The sequence below is a fragment of the Lithobates pipiens genome, unplaced genomic scaffold (assembly GCF_037356315.1).
Source record: "Lithobates pipiens isolate NorthernLeopardFrog02 unplaced genomic scaffold, aLitPip1_a1.2 Scaffold_27, whole genome shotgun sequence".
Taxonomy (NCBI): Eukaryota; Metazoa; Chordata; class Amphibia; order Anura; family Ranidae; genus Lithobates; species Lithobates pipiens.
Window position 1 is genome coordinate 16,587,080 of NW_027507788.1, and position 23,793 is coordinate 16,610,872.

The 23,793-nt window shown below is 45.6% G+C and overlaps 1 protein-coding gene across 1 annotated transcript; it reads left to right on the top strand.

Moving 5' to 3' along the window:
- The first annotated feature begins 5,817 nt into the window (after nucleotides 1–5,817).
- LOC143933106 (phospholipase A2 inhibitor and Ly6/PLAUR domain-containing protein-like) lies at nucleotides 5,818–20,111 on the top strand. The gene is made up of 5 exons (XM_077456045.1): nucleotides 5,818–5,895; nucleotides 12,289–12,405; nucleotides 13,738–13,887; nucleotides 15,922–16,062; nucleotides 19,788–20,111. Exons 1-5 carry the CDS (start codon nucleotides 5,844–5,846, stop codon nucleotides 19,943–19,945), a joined length of 618 nt encoding a protein of 205 aa, XP_077312171.1. The 5' UTR covers nucleotides 5,818–5,843; the 3' UTR covers nucleotides 19,946–20,111.
- The last annotated feature ends 3,682 nt before the right edge of the window (nucleotides 20,112–23,793 follow it).

Genomic DNA, 23,793 nt, shown 5'->3' on the forward strand with positions numbered 1-23,793 from the left:
CCGCTGCACCACCAAATTCAGGACGTGAGCCAAGCAGGGAACATGGGTCAAGTGTCCCTGTCAGAGGGCAGAAAGGAGGTTGGTGCCATTGTCACATACAACCATTCCTGGCTGAAGCTGGCATGGCGTCAACCACCTCTGAGCCTGCCCCTGCAGAGATGCCAGAATATCTGCCCCAGTGTGGCTCCTGTCCCCTAAGCAGACCAACTCAAGCACCTCATAGCATCTTTTTGCCTGAGTGCTTGAACGCCTACAGAGCACCACTGGTTCAGAGGACAAATCTGCAGAGGAAGAAGCCATAGAGGAAGAAGAAGAGGAGCAGGTGGAGGAGAGAGCTGTGGCAGAATTACCACTACTAGCATTTTGGAGGCGTGGTGGTGGAACAAGCTCCAACAATACTGAACCCTGTCCTGCATCCTTCCCAGCTGCCAGCAGAGTTACCCTGTGCGCCGTGAAAGAAAAGTAACGTCCCTGTCCATGCCTGCTGGACCATGAGTCAGCGGTAATATGCACCTTACTGCTGACCAACCTGTCCAATAAGGCCAAGACATTGCCTTCCACATGCTGGTAGAGAGCCGGAATGGCCTTCCATGAAAAGAAATGGTGTTTGGGAACCTGCCACTGAGGTACCGCACATTCCACAAATTCACGAAAGGGGGCAGAGTCTACTATTTGAAAAGGCAGCAGTTGCAGTGCTAGCAATTTGGCCAAGCTAGCATTCAGATGCTGAGCATGTGGATGGCTGGAAACAAATTTCTTTTGATGGGTTAGCAACTGGGTAAGGGAAATTTGCCTGCTAAAATCGGATGTTGGTGTACCGCTAGCAGATTGGCCAAAAGTACTTGGGACACCTATTTCTATACCTACATTCCTCTCTATGCAGGTTTCTGAGAGGATTGAGAAGCAAGCAGAGGTCTGCCTTGTTCTTTGATGTGGGTCTTTTAAATGCTGTTGCCAATGGACTGCATGGGAGGTCGTCATATGTCTGGTCAAGTATGTGGTGCCCAAGCGGCTGCTGTTTTGGCTAAGCTAGATACGCTTCAGACATATGTTGCAAACATCACCGATGCGATCTGCTGCACACGTGTCAGAAAAGGCCCACACCAAAGAACTTTTCAAAATATGCGGGGAGTCAGCAGTGCCATGTACCTGCTTAGCTCTGCGGTGTGATGCAATATGGTGGCTGCCCTTAGCTGCCCCCTGGAGGGTATCCTGCCTCATTGGAGATGTGCCTCCTCCTCTCTTCTATCAGGCACCCATGTAGAGTCAGCGACCTCATCATCCCCTCCCTCCTCATCACTGGAGCAAACTTGGCAGTATGCTGCAGCTGGGGAAACATGATTGCCAGTTTCTTGACCTTCTTGGGCACCCCCTCTCTCTAGACTCACGTTACTCCCTCTCTCAACCTGGGTACCATCATTGGAGCCTTCAAATCGCTGCACATCCTCCTGCAGCATGTCCCCGACACCGTGGTAGAAATAGCTGGGGGGACTCCTCCGTGCATGATGGTGGGGCTAAGGAAGGAGTGACTGTTGACATGGAGCCAGTGGAATAGGCTGCTTTGGCAGCTGATTTGTCAGGCAAACTACTCTGAGCCTGAGTGACAGAGGATGACGATGATGAGGACAGCTTTGTTATCCATTCCACCAACACTTCTGCATGTTGTGGCTCAATAACATGGCCAGCTGCAGAAAAAAAGGACAAGCGTGCCCCACGGCCACGTGCTGAGGATGCACCGTGTCCATGGCCAGCACTGTCGACTATGGACACAGAGCCTGCTTGCCCTATTTTAGTGGCCTGTGAGCATCTGCCTCTCCTTGGTGGCCTTCTGGACTTGCTGTAAATTTTGTTTAGCAAAACCACACTACGCTCTATTGTGTACACCACCAGAAAAGTAGTACGAACTGCACTAGGGGTGCACGGTACTGTGTACACCAATAGAAGTGTAATAACAACTATGGGTGTAACATATATATTGTGTACACCACCAGAAAAGTAGTAGCAACTGCACTAGGGGTGAACGGTATTGTGTACACCATCAGAAGTCTAATAGCAATGATGGGTGGACTGTATGTATGTATTGTGTATTGTGTACACCACCAGAAAATTAGTAGCAACTGCACTATGGGTGCACGGTACTGTGTACACCAATGAAAGTGTAATAACAACTATGGGAGTGCTGTATTGTGTACACCACCAGAAAAGTAGCAGCAACTGCACTATGGGTACACTGTACTGTGTACTGTATATACCGCCTGAAGTATATTAGAAAAAGTACACCAGGAATGGCCTGCAGTCAGATATAGGCTTGGCTACACTGGATGCAGTATATATATATATATATATATATATATATATATATATATATATATATATATATATATATATATATATATATATATATATATATATATACAAGACTGTCTATATATATATATTTGTCTATATATTAAATACACTATAGCTAACTGAATAACCTACCTGCTTGCTCAATCTAAATGACACTCTCTCTCCGTCCACGCCAACAACACACTACACGGGGCCGACGTGCAGGCAGCTTTATATAGTGTGAGGCGTGGACTTTGTCCCCCTGAGCCATGACTGAGCAATTATGGCTCTCTTACTTGAGGGTACTAGGATTGGCCAAAGCATGCAGGTCATGGTGCATGCTTTGGCCAATCATCATACAGCAATGGACTGCGCTCCCGCAGTGCATTATGGGACGTTAGGCGGTGCTCAAAATTGGCACAAATGCCCCATAATGTTCAGTTTTCAACGAACAGGCGAACAGCCAATGTTGGAGTCTAAGTCATGTTTGACCCAAACATAAAGCTCTTCCCTACTTTCTATTTCTTTTGGACCTGGTATCCTGCTCTGAGTCCCCTCCTGTATTTGGACTTCTTCTTTGATCCCCCCTACTGTCTTGTCATGCAGGGGATCTCTCATGTCTCCATTAATATAAAAAAGGCCGTGTGGGTTCTTCTTCATAATGGTTTCTTAGTGGTTCAAAGAGGTTGTATGTGTGTATTGGTCTCCTCCTTGGATCCTCATAGTGTTTATTATAACTACCATGATTGTTATATTGTTGGTTTCTAAGTTCCCTGGGTCCTTGATAGTAATTTCATTATTGTTAAAGAATTGATTCTTTGGTTTATTTCCGTTCCTATTATTATTCCAAATACCATTGTTTTTCCATTAAGATCTTGGATATTTAGACCAGGGTTTCTGGTTGCCCTTATTCTGCCACCAAGGTTTCGGTGTTCTAGGTCCTTGATGCTCCCCTCTAGGTTCTTGTCTTGAGGGGTGCAGGTTTTCTATAATCTTGCACCTCAAGTGGGGAAGATATACGCACACTTGTCAGCTACACCCCCCCCCCCCCCCCACACACACGCCTATGCACAACACTTAACCAATACACTGAGGGAAAAAAAGTCCCCTGCTTATTTTGTATGTTTGACTAGTGACAAAGAAATGATCAGTCTATAATTTTAATGGTACATTTATTTTAACAGTGAGTGACAGAATAACAAAAAAAATACCCAGAAAAATGCATTTCAAAAAGTTATAAATTGATTTGCATTTTAATGAGTGAAATTAGTATTTGACCCCTTCCCTTTGCAAAACAAGTCTTAGTACTTGGTGGCAAAACCCTTGTTAGCAATCACAGAGGTCAGACGTTTCTTGTAGTTGGCCACCAGATTTGCACACATATCAGGAAGGATTTTGTCCCACCCCTCTTTGTAGATCCTCTCCAAGTCATTAATGGATTCAAGGCTGACATTTGGTAACTTCAACCTTCGGTGTTGTCCACATATTTTCTATGGGATTAAGGTCTGGAGACTGGCTTAGCCACTCGAAGACCTCAACGTGCTTCTTCTTAAGCCACTCCTTTGTTGCCTTGCCCATGTGTTTTGGGTCGTTGTCCTACTGGAATACCCATCCTGGACCCATTTTCATTGGCCTGGCTGAGTGAAGGAGGTTCTCACCCATGATTTGACGGTACATGGCCCCATCCAGTGTCCCTTTGATGCAATGAAGTTGTCCTGTCTCCTTAGAAGAAAAACACCCCCAAAGCATAATGCTTCCACCTTCATATTTGACGGTGGGGGGTGGTGTTCTTGAGGTCATAGGCAGCATTCCTCCTCCTCCAAATACGGTGAGTTATGTTGATGCCACAGAGCTCGATTTTGGACTCATCTGTCCACAACACCTTGACCCATTTCCCCTTTGAATCATTCTGATGTTAATTAGCAAGAGTGTTACCAAATTTTGTATCTGTGAGTATGGCCCCAGCTAATTTGAGATCATTGACAAAATTATCCCGTGTAGTTTTGGGCTGATTCCTCACCATTTTCATGGTCATTGAAACTCCACGAGGTGAGATCTTGCATGGAGCCCCAGACCGAAGGAGATTGACAGTTATTTTGTAATCAAAAAGGAAAAGTTTTCAGGACTTTAAATGAGGCTAGCACTAAAGGAATGCCTGCCTGCATCCCTATCAATAGTATGTAGAAGGAGAGAACAGAATTGGGACTTTGAATGAAGCACACATCAGTAAGAGAATAAGTCAAGTGACTATAATATTTATTTTGTATAGTCCATGATATGTTATGCAAACATTTTGGGCATCAACCTCTAAAATGCTCTGGGCATACAGCCTCCACACAATAAATCATGGACTAATATTACATAGTAAATTACAATCCAAAACACATTCATATAAAACACAAAGAACAGTAAATGCATGTATATACGTTTCCTGCTGTGGTTGAACCCAAAATGGCCAGGATAACCATGGTAAATAAATAATAAATTAAAAAATCGATTAAAAATGCCTAAATAATAAATTATGAATCGGAGAGGATCATATAAATCTTGATATTCCATGATTGAGATAAAAGATAATGTCCCAAAGTCCCAATTCTGTTCTCTCCTTCTACATACAGTTATTTAGTGTTTCTTCCATTTGCGAATAATCGCACCAACTGTTGTCACCCTCTCGCCAAGCTGCTTGGTGATGGTCTTGTAGCCCATTCCAGCCTTGTGTAGGTCTAGAATCCTGTCTCGAACATCCATGGACCACTCGTTGGTCTTGGCCATGGTGGAGGGATTGAAATATGATTTATTGCTTCTGTGGACAGATGTCTTTTATACAGGTAACAAACTGAGATTAGGAGCACTCCCCTTAAATAAATGTTCCTAATCTGAGCTCGTTGCCTGTATAGAAGACACCTGGGAGACAGAAATCTTGCTGATTGATAGGGGATCAAATATTTATTTCACTCATTAAAATTAAAATCAATTTATAACTTTTTTGAAATGTGTTTTTCTGGATATTTTTGTTGTTATTCTGTCTCTCACTGTTAAAATAAAAAATAAAAAACTAGCAATAAAATTATAGGCTGATCATTTCTTTGTCAGTGGGCAAAGTTATAAAATCAGCATGGGATCAAATACTTTTTCCCCTCACTGTATGAGTACCTGTAAATGTGTTTTTGCATATGACAAAAGACCAATTTATTATAACCTGAAAATAATGTGAAGTATGACCTAAAGTACAAATGGTCATGCTTTTTGGCTACAAATTGATAAATATGGCCCATTTACAATCTTAGGAATGAGAAATTAGCTGAAAACATCTTAAAGTTAAATTTACTCTTTAGATTTGGTATTTATAGAAAACAGAATTAAAGAAACTGAGGGAAATGAAACCAAGTGTGTTTTTTTTTTGTGGTACAGAATATTTATGCAAGGTCATATGCAAAAAGTCAATGCAAATAAGTTTTACAAAATAAAAGTCACTTCTGCCCAGCACCAACTTAGAGATACAGAAGGCTCTCATCATGGCATCACTTCTACAAATCCTCGGGGTGGTATCAGCTTTGGTGGCATCTGGTAAGAGCTTCTTAATCTTAATAATAATTCACACATGTCCTAAAAAGAATGCGCTGTTTTTTTTTCAATAATATGTGAAGTTCTAACAATAAATATCAGGAATCAATACTAACATAAAGTAATATTATCTACTGTGATTTACAGTAGGCATTTTTAGAAGTTTACACCGAGAAGTAATCGGACATTGGTCCTTCAAAGCACTCCAAGATTCAGGGCCTGGGAATTTAACATGTAAGATTTTACATTTATCTCCAACATCAGAGCCCCAAAAAGCCTGGGGTGGCACAGGCTGGGGATGGCACTATACTAGACTGGCATATACCATCTTGTCTAAGTATCATCTTGAAAATTAATTAGGGGCACTTTAGCACATCATCTGCTCTTCAAGTATACAAAGAAGGTGGGTCTTCCAGGTGACCTTATGACCAAATATGGACAGGACACCCTCATCTTGGGGGCATGGGACCTAGTATGGTTCAGAAGGGGGCAGGATGCACATTCTTCCCCATCCTTTCCTGACCAGATAGGCTGCATGCTCAGATAAGGGTCTGGGGGGTGGTGGGGTTGTGTGCGTACAGGGGTGGGGGGATGGGAAAAGAAAATGACCTTCCAAGTGAGTGATGGAACCAGGTGAGCTGGGGATGGACTCATCCCAGGGGTGCTAGCCTCCGCTCGCTGGCCGTGTACTTGGATAAGAAGGAATGAACGGCTGCACATCGTAATGATAAGTCTCTTTCATAGGAATATGAATAAGTGCATCGTCGCTGTGTGAAACGGGTCTACCTGTACCTGCTTCCCTGTCCTGTGGTGTTATTCATGTTTTACAAAAAAGAGACTTATCATTACCTTGGTGTACAGCCATCCATTCCTTCTTATGCAGGTGTAGTGGGGGGAATGTACAGATGTGAGGGGGGCTGAGTGTGTACAGGTGTGGGGAGTGGGCTAAGTGTGTACAGGTGTGAGGAGGGCTAAGTGTGTACAAGTGTAAGGCGGGCTGAGTGTGTACAGGTGTGAGGAGGGCTAAGTGTGTACAAGTGTAAGGCGGGCTGAGTGTGTACAGGTGGGGGTGGGCTGATGGTGTACAGGTGTGGGGGGTTGAGTTTGTACAGGTGGGGGTTGAGTGTGTACAGTTGTGGGGGGTGGGCTGAGTGTGTACAGGTGTGAGGGGGGCTGAGTGTGTACAGGTGTGAGGGGTGCTGAGTGTGTACAGGTGTGAGGGGGGCTGAGTGTGTACAGGTGTGAGGAGGGCTGAGTGTGTACAGGTGTGAGGGGTGCTGAGTGTGTACAGCTGTGAGGGGGGCTGAGTGTGTACAGGTGTGGGGGGTGGGCTGAGTGTGTACAGGTGTGGGGGTGGCCTCAGTGTGTACAGGTGTGAGGAGGGCTGAGTGTGTACAGGTGTGAGGAGGGCTGAGTGTGTACAGGTGTGGGGGGGGCTGAGTGTGTACAGGTGTGAGGAGGGCTAAGTGTGTACAAGTGTAAGGCGGGCTGAGTGTGTACAGGTGGGGGGTGGGCTGAGTGTGTACAGGTGTGGGGGGTTGAGTTTGTACAGGTGGGGGTTGAGTGTGTACAGTTGTGGGGGGTGGGCTGAGTGTGTACAGGTGTGAGGGGGGCTGAGTGTGTACAGGTGTGAGGAGAGCTGAGTGTGTACAGGTGTTGGGGGTGGGCTGAGTGTGTACAGGTATGAGGAGGGCTGAGTGTGTACAGGTATGAGGAGGGCTGAGTGTGTACAGGTGTGAGGAGGGCTGAGTGTGTACAGATGTGAGGGGTGCTGAGTGTGTACAGGTGTGAGGGGGGCTGAGTGTGTACAGGTGTGAGGGGTGCTGAGTGTGTACAGGTGTGAGGGGGGCTGAGTGTGTACAGGTGTGGGGGGTGGGCTGAGCGTGTACAGGTGTGAGGAGGGCTGAGTGTGTACAGGTGTGAGGAGGGATGAGTGTGTACAGGTGTGAGGAGGGATGAGTGTGTACAGGTGTGAGGAGGGATGAGTGTGTACAGGTGTGAGGAGGGATGAGTGTGTACAGGTGTGAGGAGGGATGAGTGTGTACAGGTGTGAGGGGGGCTGAGTGTGTACAGGTGTGGGGAGTGGGCTAAGTGTGTACAGGTGTGAGGAGGGCTAAGTGTGTACAAGTGTAAGGCGGGCTGAGTGTGTACAGGTGTGGGGGGTTGAGTTTGTACAGGTGGGGGTTGAGTGTGTACAGTTGTGGGGGGTGGGCTGAGTGTGTACAGGTGTGAGGGGGGCTGAGTGTGTACAGGTGTGAGGAGAGCTGAGTGTGTACAGGTGTTGGGGGTGGGCTGAGTGTGTACAGGTATGAGGAGGGCTGAGTGTGTACAGGTATGAGGGGGGCTGAGTGTGTACAGGTGTGAGGGGTGCTGAGTGTGTACAGGTGTGAGGGGGGCTGAGTGTGTACAGGTGTGGGGGTGGGCTGAGTGTGTACAGGTGTGAGGGGTGCTGAGTGTGTACAGGTGTTAGGGGGGCTGAGTGTGTACAGGTGTGAGGAGGGCTGAGTGTGTACAGGTGTGGGGGGTGGGCTGAGCGTGTACAGGTGTGAGGAGGGCTGAGTGTGTACAGGTGTGAGGAGGGATGAGTGTGTACAGGTGTGAGGAGGGATGAGTGTGTACAGGTGTGAGGAGGGATGAGTGTGTACAGGTGTGAGGAGGGATGAGTGTGTACAGGTGTGAGGAGGGATGAGTGTGTACAGGTGTGAGGGGGGCTGAGTGTGTACAGGTGTGGGGGGTGGGCTGAGTGTGTACAGGTGTGAGGAGGGCTGAGTGTGTACAGGTGTGAGGAGGGATGAGTGTGTACAGGTGTGAGGAGGGATGAGTGTGTACAGGTGTGAGGAGGGATGAGTGTGTACAGGTGTAAGGAGGGCTGAGTGTGTACAGGTGTGGGGGGTGGGCTGAGTGTGTACAGGTGTGAGGAGGGCTGAGTGTGTACAGGTGTGAGGAGGGATGAGTGTGTACAGGTGTGAAGGGGCTGAGTGTGTACAGGTGTGAGTGGGGCTGAGTTTTTACAGGTGTGGGGGTGGGCTGAGTGTGTACAGGTGTGAGGAGGGCTGAGTGTGTACAGGTGTGAGGGGGGCTGAGTGTGTACAGATGTGAGGGGGGCTGAGTGTGTACAGGTGTAAGGAGGGCTGAGTGTGTACAGGTGTGGGGGGTGGGCTGAGTGTGTACAGTTGTGAGGAGGGCTGAGTGTGTACAGGTGTGAAGGGGCTGAGTGTGTACAGGTGTGAGGAGGGCTGAGTGTGTACAGGTGTGAAGGGGCTGAGTGTGTACAGGTGTGGGGGGTGGGCTGAGTGTGTACAGTTGTGAGGAGGGCTGAGTGTGTACAGGTGTGAAGGGGCTGAGTGTGTACAGGTGTGAGGAGGGCTGAATGTGTACAGGTGTGAGGAGGGATGAGTGTGTACAGGTGTGAACTGGCTGAGTGTGTACAATGTCCTCCATTCAAATCCATCTTCAATTACAATTCCCACTGCCACTGCCGGATCCAAAAAAAGGAAAAAAAGGCTAACCTTCTAATGTCTAAAGGCCCGTACACACGGTCGGACTTTTTGATAACAAACATGCAAATTAGCTGTTTTGGAGCAACATCCGACCGTGTGTACGCTCCATCGGACAAACTTTTTCTGTTTTCATCGGACTTTTGTTGGCTGTGCGAACGGACAAACTTTTTGACAACAGAAGTCCGATGGAGCAAAGTCCGACCGTGTGTACGCAAAAGCATCGGACTTTTGTACACGGTACAAACACGCATGCTCAGAACCTATGCAAACAATCAGACTACAATACAGAAGTTGACCAAAGGTGGCGCTGGAGTCATTGAACGTCCTCTTTTGAAGTGGCGTCCGTACGTTGTGACGTCACCACGTTCGTGTTTGTTGTCAAAAAGTCCGACCGTGTGTATGCAATACAAACTTGTGGACAACACACTTTGTACAAAAGTCCACGGAAAAGTTTGTACAAGTCCGACCGTGTGTATGGGGCTTTAGAAACATATCTGACTGGGCAAACACCCGAATTTGCGGGGTGCACGGCGTGATGTTCGCCTGCTGAGTGCCCCACAATGCACAATACAAAAAAAATAAAAACACACCCAGTTTTTGACAATTCCTTTATTAGGCTGGGTTCACACCGCTGCGGCAGCGAGAACCGGATGCGATTCGCACCGAACTGCAGTGCAAATCACATCTGTTCTCTGTGCGATGCGAGTTCAGCCATACAGATAGTATGGCTGAATTCGCATCGCACCCGCCGAAAACTCGCACGGGACCCTTTTTTTGGTCCGTAGCAGAATCGGATCGCATGGGTGTTCACACCATGCGATCCAATTCCTGTCCGAGTTTGCAGATCGCACTGCGATATGCGAACTGATCTGGGGGTGTCATTAACATTTCACTGACACTCCCAGCAGTCCGCATAGGGCAGTGTGAACTGCCGGCGGGAGGCATGCGATGCGGGAACCCGCCGCGGATTCGCAGCGTTCCCGCATCGCTCCAGTGTGAACCCAGCCTTAAAAATAAAAAAATGTCCCCCGATGTAGATCCATCATCAATCATGATGCCCGCCGCACCGCTGGACCCGAAAAAAACAAAAAAATGCTCCGCCCATGACGAAGCCTTTTCCGTCGACTACCTGCTCTGCCGTTTGTCAATCCTTATATAGGTATGGGGCGGGCCACCTGGCGACGTGTGGTGGCACCGCCCCATGTGACGCCACCGACCAGTGCATGTTGGGTTGCTGACTTTACAAGGGGGCGGTTCCACCAGGTGGCGTTGCCAGTTGTCGACGCCCCTTACCTATATAGGAGCTTTCAAGCGGTGGAGCAGGTAGTCGGCGGTTAGACTTCCTCGTGGGCGGAGCATTTTTTTTTCTGTTTTTGGGTCCAGCGGTGTGGCGGGCATCATGATTGATGATGGATCTACATCGGGGGACATTTTTTTATTTTTAACCACTTGCTTACTGGGCACTTAAACCCCCCTCATGCCCAGACCAATTTTCAGCTTTCAGCGCTGATGCACTTTGAATGACAATTGCGCGGGCATACAACACTGTACCCAAATGAAATTTTTATCATTTTTTTCCCACAAATAGAGTTTTCTTTTGGTGGTATTTAATTACAGCTGGGAGTTTTATTTTTTGCTAAACAAACAAAAAAAGATGCAAAATCATGTTTAATAGTTTGTTATAAAATTTTGCAAACAGGTGATAGGCTACACTGGTGGGCACTGATAGGCTGCACTGGTGGGCACTGATAGGCATAGTTAAGGCGGCACTAATAGGCACAGATAAGGCGGCACCAATGGGCACAGATAAGGCGGCACTGATGGGCAAAGATGGGCACAGATAAGATGGCACGGATGGGTGGCACGAATGGGTTGCACGTATGGGTGGCACTAAGGGGCACTGATAGGTACCACTGATAGATGGGACTGATGGGCACTGATAGGTGGCATTGATAGGTGGCTCTGATAGGTGGCACTGCTGGGCAGCACTGATGGGCACTGGTAGGTGACACTGATGGGCACGGATATGTGGCACTGGGGTGCAGCACCTTTGTTGAGGCAGATTGTGGGCACTGCTGGGTAGCACTGTGGGCACTGCTGGGTGGCACTGCTGGGTGGCACTGTGGGCACTGCTGGGTGGCACTATGGGCACTGCTGGGTGGCACTGATGGGGGCACTTATTTTTTATTGAGGTGGCACTGGCAGGGGGCAGGTGGGCACTGGCAGGGGGCAGGTGGACACTGGCAGGGCTGGCCGTGATCGGGACTAATGTCCCGATCACGGCTGCCGGTGATCGGCTCTTTTTTTTTCTCCTCGCGCTGTCAACGCGAGGAGGAATAATAGCCGATTACCGGCTCCGTTGTATCACATGATCAGCTCTCATTGGCTGACAGCTGATCACATGATAAGGGGTCGGGATCGACCCCTTGGTCGGATCGGTGATCAGGCGAGTCTCATAGACTCGCCAATCACAGAGCGCGCAGGCAGCGCAGGCTGCTCGTGCACGGGACGATGTCAATAGACATCGTCCCGGCAAAGGAGGTCCGCGCTTTAGCCGTCATTTGGCTATAGCGCGGGTCTCAAGTGGTTAATAAAGGAATTGTCAAAAACTGGGTGTGTTTTTATTTCTTTTTGAGACTTTTTTTTGGTGAATGAGTAGGGGTACAATGTAGCATTGTGGAGCACTCAGCAGAGGAACATCCCGCCGTGCGCCCCGCAAATTGGGGTGTTCGCCCAACTCTACCGGTCACATATGTTTTCTAAGATGTATGGAAGAGCTGCGGGTTAAATCTGCACTGGAAGATGAGAGTTGGGAAATGGATGATAAATGAGGTTCTCAATACAGTAAAATATTACTGCTGTGGTTGAATCCTTGCTGTATTTTCTCTCTCTTTAGGTAACTCGCTCTTTTGTACACGGTGTGTTTCTTCATCTGACTCGTGTTCTGGCCCGAATGTAAATTGTTCTTCTGGCTCAGTGTGTGGAGCTGTATACACAGAAAGCTGGTCTGAGGGTAAGTTATTCAATAAAAAATGCTACAGTATGTGGAATTTATGTTGGAGAGAAGACACGTGCAATTCCAAATTTGTTCTTTAATGAATTTCGACAAATTTGTTAATTCGGAAATATCCGAATTAACGAAAACCCATTTTAACAAATTTTTCCAAATATTCGTAAATTTGAATATTCAAAAATGCCAAAATTCCGAATCACGAAAATTCAAAAATCTGAAATAATAACTAACTAATAATAACTTAACTCTTACTAACTATTAAATTATAGGTATAGAAATTTCCTTTCAAATTTGTCTGTTAGTGAACATAACGAATAAAAAATGTATCCAAATTTAAGAATGATCTGAAATAATGAATGCCATATCTAAACGAATTGGAACGTAACAAATTAATAATAATAAATAACAATAATAGTAATAATAATAGATTTTTATTATTATTATTTATTATTAGTATCTAAACGAATGGAACATAACAAATTAATAATAATAAATAACAATAATAATATATTTTTATTATTATTCATTCTTTTCCATTTGTTTAGATACGGCATTCGTTACTTCGGAAAATTTGTAACTTCCGATAAATTTGTATATTTGTTACAATCACTAACAGCCAACTTTGAAATTCCAATACCTATAATTTAATAGTTAGTTATTATTAGTTAGTTAGTTATTCTTTCAAATTTTGGGATTTTCTTTCTTAATTTCTTAATTTTGAATTTACGAATTTTATAATTTTTAAATTTATGAATTTTCTAATTTACAAATTTATGAATTTTCAAATTTACGAATTAACGAATGTAATGAAAAATGGAAAAAAAAAAAAAGAAGAAATGAAAACTAACACATTTTTCAGCAGTGCACAAGCGTCAAGTTAAATCAGAGATGTCTGTTTTTTGTTTTATGGGCACAATGTGTGAATAGCACACTCAAGTTCATCACTCATGTCATCCAAACAGCAAAATAATATTGCAATGCACAAAATATAATAGCCCAATGTAATAAGTCAATATTCACCAGTGGCGGCTGGTGAAGTTTTAGGATGGGGGGGCGCAAGACCCAACCCCTCCACGACTGGCCCCTCCCACTTCGCACAAGTCACACCCCTTATATAATCCACATCATATACCAGGCTGCACATTATACACAGGTCACCCCGCAAAACATGTCGAGTATGAATCAGCAGTCCTTACCGTTCCATGAAAGTCCAGAGTTGCCTTCGATTTTCTGCCAAATTGTTTTTGTAAATTTATAGGACGACGATACTCTAATAAATTTTCTAATATATAGTAGCTTTTTTCTAATTATATGATTTGTTTTTTATTGTAGGTTCCATTGTTTCAAAATCATACGTGATGTTATGTACACGGCAGGATGAGTGTAACACGAGCGGAAGTATGAGCCATCATAACGATGCGATAGTGAAGTTCGCTAGATCGTGTTGTAGAACTGATCTTTGCACCCCGCCTCTTCCTTCCCGTAAGTGAAATAAAGGTTATGAATTTAAAACAAAATATGCAAATTAAAAAATAATAAATAACCGCTTGAATTCCAGAAGGTTTACCCCCCCTTCACGGCCAGGCAATTTATTCGCGATACGCCACTGCGTTACTTTAACCGCTTAACAACCAGCCACCATCATTATACTGCGGCGGGTTGGCTTTCCTGGGCAAATCGCAGCAGGAGTACGCCGCCCACTTTAAGAGCACAAAGTGGCGCACACCCACGGTGTGGCGCCAGAGACGATTCGCTTGGCTAGCGACCGCAATATCCTCCGGCCACCAACCATCGCTCCACAGAGAGGCAGAACAGGAATCTGTCAATGTAAACAGACAGATTCCCCATTCTGACAGAGGAGGAGAGACAGATCTGCTGTTCCTAGTGATTAGGAACAGCGATCTCTCTCCTCCTCCAGTCAGCCCCCCCCCCTACAGTTAGAAACACCTCCCAGGGAACACGTTTAGCCCCTTGATCACCCCCTAGTGTTAACCCCTTCCCTGCAGGTGACATTTAGATAGTAATCAGTGCGTTTTTAACGGCACTGATCGCTATATAAATGTTAATGGTCCCAAAAATGTGTGAAAAGCGTCTGATCTGTCCGCCACAATGTCACAGTCCTGCTAAAAATAAAACGCAGATCACCGCCATTACTAATAAAAAATAATAATAATAATAATAAAAATGCAGTGGCTGAAGTCCGCTGTCTGTTGACGTCACAGAGCCGGGCCAGGCTTAGGCAAGATTGCGACAATGAAATCAGGATCCGCCCACAGGCCTGGATCGGCACCCAGCTCAGCCTGAGCTGGCCGCTCCTGCCTTCCTATAGCCCAGCACTCCAGTGAGCGTGGTGGGGCAGAGCAGAGAGATGCTGACTGACAGTCAACAACTCTCTGCTCAGGGAGAACTGAGCGATTTATGGTGTTAGATGTTAGATCGCTTGGTTCTCAATGTTAGAGTCAGCAGTGGACAGATGCGGCATGGGACTGATGCTGCATCCAGCTAGGTAAGTATGATTTAGTAGAAAAAAACTGATTCCCATACTTCTCTTTTAACCACTTAAATACCAGGCACTTCCCCCCTTCCTGCCTAGGACAATTTTCAACTTTCAGCACTGTCACACTTTGAATGACAAGTGCGCGGTCATACAATATTGTACCCAAACTACATTTTTATTATATTCTTCCCATAAATAGAGCTTTCTTTTGGTGGTATTTGATCACCACTTGGTTTTTATTTTTTTGCTAAACAAACTAAAAAAGGCCAACGTTTTTGGTAAAAATGTTTTCTTTGTTTTTGTTATAAAAGTTTGTTTTCTCCTTCACTGATGGGCACTGATGAGGCGGTACTGATGGACACTGATGAGGTGGCACTGATGAGGTGGCACTGATAAGGGGGCACTGATAGGCACTGATGAGGAGGCACTAATATGTAGAATTGTTGGGCACTAATAAACAGGACTTATAGACACTGATAGGCGGCTCTGTTGAGCACTGATTGGTGGCACTGATGGGCACTGGTAGGTGACACTGAGAGGCAGCACGGATGGGCACTGATATGCAGCACTTATAGTTGGCACTGATAGGGGGCACTGATGGGCACTAATAGATGGCACTGATAGGCAGCACTGATGGGGAGGTACTGACATCCATTACGGATGGGCACTGATTGGCATCTGTGAAGGGCACTGATAGGCGTTACTGATGTGCACTGATTGGCACTTTGATGGGCACTGATTGGCACTTTTATGGGCACTGATTGGCATTGTGGTGGGCACCTCTTATGGGGGTTGCACTGATAATCAATATGCCGATTATCAGTACACACCCCCTCCCCCCGACAGGAAAGCCGCTGGTCAGCTCTCCTTGTAAGAGCGAACCGAGGAAAGCCGATTACCAGCACTTCCTGGTTCACGCTGCGATCAGATCTAAGTGTGGTGACCCTTTGTTTGTTACTTAAATGCAGGTGCTCTTTAATCCCATGCCATTATGTTCATATTATGTTTTCTTACCTTAGTTCCAGGGAACAGCCCACAGTCCAATGGATTGATATGCCCATCCTGCATGTCTGCTGACTCCTCCTGGTGTGACGGTTCAGATACGATGAAGTGTTTGGGGGATGAGAACATGTGTTTTCGTCAAACCACAATAGTATCAGGTCAGTATTACAAACAGAGACAGTGTTATTAAAAAAAAAAATGTATTTATCATAATGGACCCATTTACACGAATGCATTGCAGTAAAATGTGGGTAAACACGTGTATCATTATGCGTAATTGTCATGTAGCTTGTGGCAGAGTCTGACGTTTAGAGGGAGGCCTCTCAGGCCCGACTCTTGGACCACTAATACTGCAACAATGGCTGCATGGCAAGGTACGAGTGCCTGTAAGATGTTCCATCAGCGGTGGCAGTGGGTAGCAGGTGTGTCGCCAGAGACCAGTCAGATCACTGGAACAGCAGATGGCAGTGGAGACAGCAGACCCAGGACTGGGCAGACAGCAGGCGACAGGTCCTTGACAGGCAGCTGGCAGATAGCAGATGTGGAAGGAATGACAAAACTCATCAGATAAAAAACCAGCAAGGACCAGGTAGCATGCAGAGCAGGACAGGTGGACAATAGGGATGAGCTTTATGTTCGGGTCGAACATGGGTTCGGCTTGAACATTAGCTGTTCGCCCGTTCGTCAAAAATCATCTGTGGTCATTTCCACCGGTCATATAATGCCAGTGCTCGGCTGGCTGTCGTTCAAAGAGAATGCAACCTGCCCAAGAACCCGCCTCACTTGTGACATACCGACCAGGTGGAACTCAATGTTGGCAATGCTGCAGCGGCTGCACACGCAGCAGAGGGCCATCAATGAGTACCTGAGTATGGCACCGGGACAGGGTCAGGGGAGCTTGGCTTTTTTTCCCCAAGGCAGTGGCTACTGATCAAGGATGCATGCACTGTCCTTTCCCCATTTGAGAAGGCCACGAGGATGGTGAGCAGTGACAGTGCATGCATCAGTGATACTGTCCCTCTTGTCTTCCTGTTGGAGCATACGCTTCCTGGAATAATGGACAGGGCACTTGAGGCAGAACAGCGGGAGGAAGAGGAGGACTTCCTTACCTCTCAAAGCCCCCTTTATTCAGATAGTATTCCTGCGGGCCCACCGATCACACAGGAAGAAGAAGAGGAGGATTGTGTCAGCATGGAGGTGGAGGATAACACTCAGCATCAGCAGCAGTCTTCAAGGGATCGCTTTCAGTCCCCAGGAACCCATGGAGTTGTATATGGCTAGGAAGAGGTGGTTGAGGATCATGTGATCCTTAGTGACCCAGAGGACTCAGGATCGAATGCCTCTGCAAACTTACGCTACATGGCCTCCCTGATCGTGCAAAAGCCTGCGAAAGGATCCTAGGATTCGTGGTATCAAGCAGAGGGATCATTACCGGCTGGCAACCCTTCTTGATCCATGTTACAAGGGTAAGGTTGCAGAACTTATTCAGCCTTCGCAGAGGGAGCAGAGGATGAAACATCTTCGGGAGACCTTGCAGAAAGGTTTGTGCAATGCGTTTCCAGAGCATGGGAGGTTACAATTTCCTGGTGCTGGACAACATGTTGCTGTGGCTTCGTTCAGTCACAGAAAGAGCGGTGGAGAAGGTGGCTGGCTGACCGATGCCTTCAGACAATTCTCCAGTCCTCAGCCCCAAGGTCTGATCGGTTTCAGCAACCATCGCCAGAGTCTAAATTACATGGTGCAGGAATATCTAGGGAAAAGATCAGACTTGGAGACCTTTCCAGCAGAACATCCACTGGGTTACTGGATCTTGAGGATGGACCACTGGCAAGAGCTTGCTCAATATGCAATTGAGCTACTGGCCTGTTCTGCATCTAGTGATCTTTCTGAACACGCATTCAGTGCTGCTGGAAGCTTTGTAACTGATCAAAGAGTGTGCCTGCCCACAAACTCTGTTGATCGGCTCACATTCATAAAAATTAATCAGTCTTGGATCACCAGCTACCAAGCACCTGATGCTGATGTAACCGGTTGATTTTTCTATGGATGTGGGATCCCTTGAAGACTGCATATGTTGAGTGACTATCCTATTATGCTGAGTGACTATCCTATTCCTCCTCAATCTTCATGATAGCTTTTAAGAATATTTTTGGTTCAGGGCACCGCCACCACTGCCTAAGGCCTAATTCTTCTGCCCCTGTTTAACATGGGAGTGTAATTACAATTTTTGAACCAATATTTAACAGCAGGGCTCATTCCTGCGCTCAACCAAAGTATCTGTGAGGGGTTGCAGTGTTGTGGCACCACCACCACAGCCTAATGCCCAATTTTTCTGCCCCTGTTTAACAGGGCCATGTAATTACAATTTTTGATCAAATATTTAACACCAGGGCTCGTTCCTGTGCTCAACAAGAGTATCTGTGAGGCTTTACAGTGTCGTGCCACCACCACCACCACTGCCTAAGGCCCAATTTTTCTGCCTCTGTTTAACAGGGGCATGTAATTACAATTTTTGCTCTAATATTTCACAGCAGGGCCTGTTCCTGCGCTCAACAAAAGAATCTGTGAGGAGTTACAGTGCTGTGGTACCACCACCACTGCCTAAGGCCCAATTTTTATGCCCTGTTCAACAGGGGCACGTAATTACAATATTTGACCTAATATTTCACAACAGGGCCCGTTCCTGCACTCAACAAGAGTATCTGTGAGGCTTTACAGTGTTGTGCCACCACCACTGCCTAAGGCCAATTTTTCAGCCCCTGTTTAACAGGGGCATGTAATTACAATTCTTGATATAATATTTCACAGCAGGGCCCGTTCCAGCGCCCCCACCAAGAGTAACTGTGAGGGCTTACGGTGTTCTGGTTCCACCAACACCTAAGGTCCAATTTTTCACAGAGTGTACAGGGCAGGCCATATAGTATATACAGGCGGTCCCCTACTTTCAAACATCCCACTTACAAACGACTCCTACTTACACACGGAGGGAGACAACAGGAAGTGAGAGGAAATCTACGCCTAGGAAGGGAAAATTTTCTCCTGTAAAAGTTAATATGAGAAAAAGGTGTCTCCACTGATGCTTTTTTTATCACCAATCCTTGTTTCCCTAATAACCCAAAATTTTCAAAATCCAATTGTCATTAGGACAGAAAGTGAGATGAAATCTTCTGAACAGGGGCACAGTCAGCAAAACAAATGTTACAGGGGGGATAACCCTTCCCTATGATATCCAAAAAACTTAAAAATTGATTTTTTGGGCTGGAGCCACACTTTAAAAATGTACCTGTTCCAAATTACAAACAAATTCAACTTCAAAACAAACCTACAGTCCCTGTCTTGTTTGTAACCCGGGGACCGCCTGTATACTGCTGTTCAGAATATATAGGGCCCCACACCTTTTTTTTTGTAATTTGGGTGCGGGGTTCCCCTTAATATCCATACCAGACCCGAAGGGCCTTGTAATGGGCTGGGGGGGGGGGTACCCATTCCATTTTTCTCAATGATTTTCATCTATATTGCCGGGACCAAACATTACATTACAGCCGCAAGCAGTTTTAAATGACTTTTATACCTTTAGAAATGTCATTTTGTGTAGAGACTGTTCTAAACACGGGAAACATGCGCCACTTTACAGGCATACCATAGACACCCCCCAGGTATGATATTTAAAGGAATATTTCACTTGTATTGTTTCACTATAAGCATTATTAAAATCACTGCTCCCGAAAAAAAACTGTGAATTGACACATTTGGAGCCTAACTTTTAAGACCTTATTGTGTTGGTGTTATTGAGATCAAACTGGCATTACAGTTTTAATAGTTTTAAATATTTGTTATAAAATGTATAATTTTCTGAAACTTTTTTATATATATTTATTTTTAGCCGGATCAACAAGAAATTCATCAGCAATACGTGGTTGTGCCACAAAAAGCATCTGCGATTTTGGCAGCAAATCTATCAGCAGCCACGGAGTAAAGACAGTTTCTGAATTTATCTGTACTAGTGGAAGTGCTGGTCTCCAGAATAACTCCCAGCTATGATTTACATTTTCTTTTTAAAGGTATTTTTCTGGAACGTCTATAAAAAAAAGAAAAGAAAAAGAAAAGGCCTTTAGATTACACTATATTGACAAAAGTATTGGGACACATGCCTTTACACACACATGAACTTTAATGGCCCGCCCTTTGCAGCTAAAACAGCTTCAACTCTTCTGGGAAGGTTCTCCACAAGGTATAGGAGTGTGTCTATGGGAACGTTTGACCATTCTTCTAAAAGTACATTTGTGAGGTCAGGCACTGATGTTGGACGAGAAGGCCTGACTCGTAGTCTCCACTCTAATTCTTTCAAAAGGTGTTCTATCGGGTTGAGGTCAGGACTCTGTGCAGGCAATTTAAGTTTCTCCACCCCAAACTCGCTCATCCATGTCTTTATGGACCTTGCTTTGTGCACTGGTGTGCAGTCATGTTTGAGCAGGAAGGGGCCGTCCCCAAACTGTTCCCACAAAGTTGGGAGCACGACATTGTGCAAAATGTCTTGGGATGCTGACGCCTTAAGTGTTACCTTCACTGTAACTAAGGGGCTAAGCCAAAATGCCTGAAAAACAACCCCACACCATAATCCCCCCTCCACTGAATGATTTGGACCAGTGCACAAAGCAAGGTCCATAGAGACATAGATGAGTGAGTTTGGGGTGCAGGAACTTGACTAGCCTGCACAGAGTCCTGACCTCAACCCGATAGAACATCTTTGGGATGAATTAGAGCGGAGACTGCGAGCCAGGCCTTCTTGTCCAACATCAGTGCCTGACCTCACAAATGCGCTTCTGGAAGAATGGTCAAACATTCCCATAGACACATCTCCTAAACCTTGTAGACAGCCTTCCCAGAAGAACTGAAGATGTTATAGCTGCAAAGGGTGGGCCAACTCAATATTGAACCCTACGGACTAAGACTGGGATGCCATTAAAGTTCATGTATGTGTAAAGGCAGGTGTCCCAATACTTTAGGTAATATAGTGTACAAAATGGCTGATTGGTAGTAAAGTCACTTTCGATAGTAGTAAAGATTTAAAAAAAAAAAAAAAAAAAAAAAACATTTTTATAACCGCCATCCAATATCCAATCCATAATGTTATCCATGCTGAACCCAGTATATAGAAAAACTATAGAGGTCCTAAAATTTATTTCATTTTCACTTTTTTAAAATGTCAATGTTATAAATTGCTGTTTTATTTTACTTTTACACTATTTGAATTAAACATGCTATTTTACAAATAAAAAACGTAATACAAATTATTGGCTTTCAAATCTACAGTATAAATAAAAATCCAAAAAATTACATTACAGCCTTTAGTTTAATGCTTTTTTTTTTAATCTGAATTCTATGTGATGGATCAGAACACAATAGTATAAGTTGGTGAAGTAAAATTAGAAAAATATATACATAAAACTATTTTTCAGAAATAAAAAACATATAATTGGCATGTGCGTATGTATTCACCTTTGTTATGAAGCCCGTGAAAAGCTCTGGTGCCTCCAATTACCTTCAGAAGCCACATAATTAGTGAAATGATGTCCCCCTGTGTGCAATCTAAGTGTCACATGATCTGTCATTACATATACACACCTTTATGAAAGGCCCCAGAGGCGGCAACACCTAAGCAAGAGGCACCACTAACCAAACACTGCCATGAAGACCGAGGAACTCTCCAAACAAGTAAGGGACAATGTTGTTGAGAAGTACAAGTCAGGGTTAGGTTATAAAAAAATTATCCAAATCTTTGATGATCCCTAGGAGCGCCATCAGATCTATCATAACTAAATGGAAAGAACATGGCACAGCAGCAAACCTGCCAAGAGACGGCCGCACACCAAATCTCACAGACTGGGCAAGGAGGGCATTAATCAGAGAGAAGCACAGAGACCTAAGGTAACCATGGAGGAGCTGCAGAGTTCCACAGCAGAGACTGGAGTATCTGTACGACAATAAGCCATACGCTCCATAGAGTTGGGTTTTATGGCAGAGTGGTCAGAAGAAAGACATTACTGTCAGGAAAAAACTAAATGGCACGTTTTGAGTTTTTTGAAAAGGCACGTGGGAGACTCCCAAAATGTATGGAGGAAGGTGCTCTGATCTGATGAGACTAAAATTTTACTTTTTGGCCATCAAAGAGAACGCTATGTCTGGAGCAAACCCAACACATCATCCAAAGAACACCATCCCCACTGTGAAACATGGTGGTGGCAGCATCATGCTGTGGGGATGTCTTTCAGCAGTCGGGACTGGGAAACTGGTCACAGTTGAGGGAAAGATGGATGGTGCTAAATACAGGGATACAGGGATATTCTTGAGCAAAACCTGTACCACTCTGTGTGTGATTTGAGGCTAGGATGGAGGTTCACCTTCCAGCAGAACAATGACACCAAACACACTGCTAAAGCAACACGTGAGTGGTTTAACCACTTAAGGACCGCCGCATGCCAATGTACGTCATTGCAATGGCATGTACAGGCACAAGCACGTACATGTACGTGCTTGGCTTCCAGCTTGGCTTCCAGCGGGTGGAGGGTCCGATCGGACCCCCTCCCGCTGGATGCGGCGGTCCGGTTCGCTTCAGGAGTGATCCGGGATGAGGGGATGGCCGTTGGTTTCTGGCCATCCCCTTTCGATCGCTCCTGGCGAATGAGAAGCTTCCTCCCACTGTGTATTGTATACACAGGAAGGAGGAAGTGATGTCTTATTGACCGGACTACGAGGAGAGGACACAGTAAGTCTGCACCAAACACTACACTGACACTAACTAACACATAGGCACACAAACCCCCCCCCTTGATCACCCCCCCGATCACCCCCCCGATCGCCCCCCGATGTCCCCCCGCCCCCCCTCCCCCCCCCCATTCATAGTGTCACTGATTGCAGTGATCATTTATTTACTGATCAATGCATTCAATGTCAGTTGTAAAAGTAAAAACTGTCAGGGCAGTTAGTGTTAGGTCCAGTGTAGCCCCCTATCACCCCCCAATAAAGATTTAACCCCCTGATTGCCCTTAGAGTTAACCCTTTCACCCCCTTTTGCCAGTGTCACTAAGCGATCATTTTTCTGATCGCTGCATTAGTGTCGCTAGTGTCGCTAGGTAGCTAGTTATTTTTTTAGGTTCACCGCCAGGTTTTTATAGCGCTAGGTACCCTGATATACTACCCAATAACAGTTTTAACCCCCTGATTGCCCCTAGTTAACCCTTTCACCCCCTTTTGCCAGTGTCACTAAGCGATAATTTTTCTGATCGCTGCATTAGTGTCGCTAGTGTCGCTAGGTAGCTAGTTATTTTTTTAGGTTCACCGCCAGGTTTTTATAGCGCTAGGTACCCTGATATACTACCCAATAACAGTTTTAACCCCCTGATTGCCCCTAGTTAACCCTTTCACCCCCTTATGCCAGTGTCACTAAGCGATCATTTTTCTGATCGCTGCATTAGTGTCACTGATGTCGCTAGGTAGCTAGTTATTTTTTTAGGTTCACCACCAGGTTTTTATAGCGCTAGGTACCCCGATATACTACCCAATAACGGTTTTAACCCCCTGATTGCCCCTAGTTAACCCTTTCACCCCCTTTTGCCAGTGTCACTAAGCGATCATTTTTCTGATCGCTGCATTAGTGTCGCTAGTGTCGCTAGGTAGCTAGTTATTTTTTTAGGTTCACCGCCAGGTTTTTATAGCGCTAGGTACCCCCATATACTACCCAATAATGGTTTTAACCCCCTGATTGCCCCTAGTTAACCCTTTCACCAGCGATCACCGTATAAGTGTCACTGGTGACGCTGGTTAGCCAGTTAGTTATTTAGGTTCCCCGTCAGGTTTTTATATAGCGCCAGGGACCCCCATATACTACC